Source organism: Schistocerca gregaria, chromosome 3, assembly GCF_023897955.1.
Source record: "Schistocerca gregaria isolate iqSchGreg1 chromosome 3, iqSchGreg1.2, whole genome shotgun sequence".
Lineage (NCBI taxonomy): Eukaryota > Metazoa > Arthropoda > Insecta > Orthoptera > Acrididae > Schistocerca > Schistocerca gregaria.
The window spans coordinates 373,863,378-373,869,212 of record NC_064922.1 but is presented as its reverse complement, the minus strand read 5'-3'; the positions used below and the strand labels follow the sequence as shown (position 1 = coordinate 373,869,212).

The 5,835-nt window shown below is 38.5% G+C and overlaps 1 protein-coding gene across 1 annotated transcript in view; it reads left to right on the top strand.

The window, feature by feature from the left end:
• The first annotated feature begins 377 nt into the window (after window positions 1-377).
• The window catches only part of LOC126353848 (uncharacterized), a 62,286-nt gene continuing 56,828 nt past the window's right edge, over window positions 378-5,835 (top strand). Inside the window, exons 1-2 of the mRNA XM_050003003.1 lie at window positions 378-1,002; window positions 1,116-1,249. Coding sequence (XP_049858960.1) covers window positions 844-1,002; window positions 1,116-1,249 — 293 coding nt within the window. The 5' untranslated portion in view covers window positions 378-843. The remainder of the gene's footprint in view (window positions 1,003-1,115; window positions 1,250-5,835) is intronic.

Here is a 5,835-nt window from a genome sequence, read left to right as displayed (position 1 = left end):
TTAGAAATCGTTTAATTTTCTGAATCCGTTTAGTTAGATAATAGTGCAAATAGCGACTCAGCTTTCAATACGAATGCAGATTCTGGATTATTCTTTCTCGATAGATTTTTTTCCCCGCTTGCGTTTATCGAAATTCTCGACGATGACGAAACGTATATCCTACTGACTTTCCCACACATTTCAATTCACATCGATTATTAGCGGCCTTCTGACAAGTTTAAAAGGTTGCTCATAAAAAGAAGAGACGACATAGACTGTCCCACTCAGTTCCACGAGAATTAAAAACGAAAACAAACGTGAATGGCTCTATTGTTGCTACTAAATATTGTCAATAGTGTTACCAAACAATGTTGGAATAAACCAGTAATTAGTGCAATATTAGAATGGTATGTTTGCATTAACTTCATGATCTATCAAATTGTGAAAGATAAACTTTGAACACGAAAAAAGTAATGGAGTGAAAACGAAATTAATGGTGTAATTTTAAATAAGGACATTCATGCGTGACACATTTAACCTTAGTCGAAGCATCCTTGTCGCGGCCCGATTAAGGTAAAACAGGGGAAGAATCTTAATATACAATTTTATCATCGGTTCTACATCTTTTCATACTCATGTGACATCACACATACTACGTCAAGGTAACTCAGTGTTCAGTCATCGGTGTTGTTGACTGCCTTTTTTAGGTGAATTAGGTACATATCTTTGCCGATAGTGCTGTTGCGCTAAACGAGAAGAATACAAATGGGAATGCTAGCTACTTGTGTAAATTTCATGGACGCTCGGAGCGTTGAAAGGTAGATATTTTCCATTGACAGATAGGCATGAGCGCTTCATCGAAAAATGTTGTCGTTGTGGTTTGACAACTTTGTTGTATATTATGACAATTTATCCATGTACTACGTTGTAAGTGTAATTATGTCATTCATGGCACTTTTTCTGGCGTGGTGGTACAGTTACTACAATAATGGAACAGAACTAACTTCTGACCAAGCTCTGATGGTAAGTATATAGTAAAGAGCAGCCGTTCCCTTTACATGTGTAAGCAGGTGAGCACTGGGTGTCGTGAACTATTTAACGACAATGATTTTTAAAAAGAAAACGTCCCATTTCAGAGCGAAAATATCCAGTGTGAAGGCGCCGTATCTAAGAGCGGACTGCTAAAGAAAATAAAATTGGCTCGTCAGGAGGCAATTGAACAAGAATTGGCAGCAGGACTCACAGACCAGCAGCTCCAGGAAGAGAGAGAGTAACTAACCAAAAAAATAATAAAAAATTTAACAGAATGCATTTTTAGATGTCTGTGTGAAAGACCTAAAGAGTATAACCGTATTTAATCAATGTGTTTCACTTTCGAGAATACAGAAACTTTTGTTTTTTGAGTTTTTATTTGTCTATACACTTCTCCCAGCAGGAAAGACAAAACTAAAATATATACAGTATGCAAGATTTGGAATCAAAAATCATTGAATGAAGTTAGGGTTTCTAAAGGATATATTTGCACTGTTAAATGTTTTCATGTTCCCTTACACTTCACATCCTAAGTTGAAAACAAGTTTCAGAATGGTGGTGCTCAGATGTATTGTACATGTGGCTAGTGCTCAGGATTTTGTCCTACGCACATTTTAATGCAACGAAAAGTAAAGCTCTGCCACATGTTGTAATAGTTCTCTGATTCTGAATAAAGTAAATTACTACAGATCATCACCATGCGGTAAACTCTGGGGTATATTGCATTGCTAATGCTTACGTTAGAGTTTCTGTGGATCGGGATTTTCTTCAAATCAATATTGATGTGCTCTGGTTGTCTTAATTGGCTTACTGTGTTCTTTTTAATGTATTGCATCTCTTCGTGGAACACAGTTGATGCCCATTTGTTAAAATACACGCAGAAATTTAAATGCCAAAATGAATAAAAATACAAAAATATATCATTAGTGGTTCCAGCATGATTTATGTTCAAACAGCTGTGCATTGCATGGAAAATGTCTTATTAAATCATTTAAGTATTTTGAGTCATCAGTCATCAAATTTGTATACAGCCTGCTTCACCTTCCCTGCTGCAGGGCATTTCTGATGGTAAGAGACTTAGTTCTTCCGCCCATACAACAGAGTTTTGTATGTTTATGGTTACGTTACATTACATTAAAAAAACTAGATTTTTCTTTAAAATGTCCATACATATCCATTGCTATTTGAATTACTACTTAAATACTTATTTATGGTGTCTACATACTTTTTCGTTTTAGTGCTGCATTGTTCCCCACCCCCTTTAAATTGAGCTCAGTTGTTGGTTGGAAGAAATCACATTTACCACCTTTTTACAAGAGGGTTAGAAGTAGTGATCTATAAAACTATCTTCCAGTATCACTGACAATCATTTGTTTTAGAACATGTACTGAGCTCAAATATAATTCTGTGCCTCCTACTTGCCAGCTAATTTGGATTCCAAAAACATTGGTCTTGTGAAACCCAGTTCGCACTTTCCCATATAACATCCAGAAATCCATGCAGCATGGTAACAAGGTAGACATAGTATACCTTGATTTCCAAACAGAATAGGAGACAATGCTCACATAAACACATATTAACAAGCATTATCAACTAAATTTGTGAGAGTAGATTGAACATGTCTTGGGTATTGAGAACACAGCATATTATCTTGGATGAAGGATCATTGACATATATATTTATTTAAACATGAAATCATGACATGGGACACAAGTTATAGCAATACGTTGCTGTAGGATCATAAACCTTTCTGTTAGATAAATTTTTAAATATACATGCACTCTAAAGGACAGAATGTAAATACATATACATCACAATGATTCTAAGCAGCGATCTGTATTTTAAAATACAAAGTCAACATGAGCAATATTATTATTATTATTTTTATTTATTTATTTAACCATCTTCACATTCATGGTTAATACATTTTGGGTGGAATTAAAATTACAGGTGACACATATTTAGTCTACATAAATTCAGCAACAGAATAAAAACTGGAGCTTTACATCGGTAACATTCTTCCCGAAAAAGTTTTGACTGACCAAGGCAGGCTATTTTTTTTGTTGAGCAAGCTGCCTATGTACTTCATATTGACATGGCATTTACCTGGTGTCTGATGTTTCAGATGAATGTTACCATCACAACATTGTGATGATCACACACATTATTACTTGTTTTAAGAGGTTGTTTTCATAAAGCCAGTGTAAGAACCTTCCACAGCTGTCAACTATCTCAGCTCTCATCTCATCTTCTCAGCCTTTTCCCACATCATGTGGGGTTGGCATTGCTTTGTTGGGTCCTCCTCTTCCACAAGTGCCTATCCAGTGCTTCTTCTTCGAGCCATCCTTTCTACCGTAGGTCCGCTGCTACCTTGTCTTTCCATCTCAGTTTCGGTATTCCTCTTCTCCTTGAGCCTTCAACACCATAGCCTACTTTCTTTGATCTTTTTCCCTATGGGCCCCACTTTCACTGTTCCCCTGTGTTCCCCTGATGTACTCATTCCATAGTCTATCCTTTCGTGTCCCTGCACTCGTCCACCTTAACATTCTCATTTCTGCCACTTCCATCTCTTTCTCTTGGAGTTTTGTAATTGGCCAAGTTTCTGCGCTATACAGCATTGCAGCCCTCACCAAAAACTTGTGAAGCTTTCCTTTCATTCTGCAGCCAACCTTCTAATCACACAGTACTCTGCTCAGTTTCCTCCAGTTCATCCATCCACTATTCATCCTGTGTTGTATTTCGGCCTCCAGTCCACCATCACTTCACATTTAAGAGCCTAGGTATTTAAATTTCTTGACCAGCATCAGTTATTCTCCTTTCAGGTTAATATATAGATCTTGGGCACCCTTTGTACACATGTACTCTGTTTTCTCAAAGAGATATGGGCTGAGAGCAGATCCCTGGTGTAGTCCTAATCCCACTGGAAATGCATTTGTTGCACCTGCACTGCTCCTGACTTGGGTCATTGCACCTTCATACATCTCTTCTACCACCCTGATATATTTTTCTGGCAGACATTTACTTCTCAGACATTTCCATATCTCTTGCCTCGGCACTCTGTCATATGCCTTCTCAAGATCGATAAAGGCAATATGCATTTCAGCTTGTACTTCTCTGTGCTTCTCCATCAGTTACCTTAGTGCAAATATTGTGTCGGTTGTTCCTTTTCCTGGCATAAATCCAAACTGTTCTTCACATACTGCAGTTTCTAGGCGCAACCTCTTCTCAATTATCCGTTCCCAGATCTTCATTGTGTAGGACATCAGTTTAATCCCTCTCTAATTGCCACAGTTTTGGATATCTCCTTTCCCCTTATTTATGGGAACCAGTATACTGCTTCTCCATGCATGTGGCATTCTTTCTCCTTTCCAGATATTCTGCATTAGATCCCAGAGAATATCAGTTCTCTGTTCTCCCAGACTTTTCCATGCTTCTATTGGGATTTGGTGTGCCCCTAGGGTCTTCTCATTTTTCATTTTCTTCATCATGTGTTTGACTTCTTCTCTGCTTATACTTTGGGCCATTCCTTCATTTATATCACTATCCTCATACTTCTCTTGTACATTTTCCTCACTCAGTTGCCTTTCAAAGTACTCCCACCACCTATTCAGGATTTTCTCAAGATCGTGTAATACTACACCTGATTCATCTTCATTGATTTTATGTCCTTGGTTGCCTTATCTCTTGCTTTAGCAATCCGTAAGAGTTGCATGCCATCCTGTCTTCTTTCCAGCTCTTCATATACCTCTTCCATTGCCTCAGCCTTTGCTTTTACCACTGTTCTTTTTGCCTTCTTTTTTGCAGTCTTGTAGGCTTCCCTATCCTCCTGTCTACCTGCTAAGTCCCATTGTGCCCCCCCCCCCCCCCCCCCGCACCCTCACTTTTATCACTTTCTAAACCTTCCCATTCCACCACCATGCCTCCTCATCTTCTGGTGCTCCCTGTCCTGTTGTTACACCCAGCACATCTTTGCCAGCTTTTGTAATTACATTGCTATAATAACTCCACCACTCCTGTACATCCTCTGGTAATTTTATTTCTCTTAATACTGTTTCCTTGAATTTTTCTTGCTACATTTTTTTCAGTTTCCACCACTTTATTCTTTGTTCTCCTCACTTGATATGTTTACATTTTGTCCCCACTACCATTTCATAATCGGCCTCTACGAGTTTGTGATGTGCAGCCACACTTTCACTGTATATAACCGTGGTATTCTTTATTTCCTTTATGTGTTCCCTTCTGGACAACAAGTAATCTAACTGACTTTTATGGTCACCACTTCTGTACATTATAAGTTGTCCTCTCGTACAACTGAAGTAGGTATTGGCGATCATTAGGTCAAAAGATACAGCGTATTCTGCAATCTTGTGCCCTGCTGCATTTCTTTCTCCATAACTCCATCCACCATGAATTCTATCTTCTCCACTCCTCCTCTCACCAACATGTCCCATTTATCACCCTTTCATTGTATGGTGTTTCCATTGTTACTCCATCTAGGATTTTCCAAAATTTGTCCTTCTCTTCCTCCGAACACACTGGGGTGTATACACACGTAGAACTGTGGTGACGTCTCCTCGGATAGTAAGTTTTAGGCTCATGATTATGTCATTGATTCTTTCCACTACAGAGACTTCCTGTTTTAGATCTTTATCCACAATAGCCCCTACTCCATTTCTGGACTGTTTGTCTGCACTGCTATAGAACAACTTGTATCCTTCTGCCAATAGTTTGGCTTTGTCACCCTTCCACCTGGTCTCTTGAAAGCACAGGATATTTACCTTCCTTTTTTTGCACCATGTCTACAATCTCTCGACTCTTTCCCTT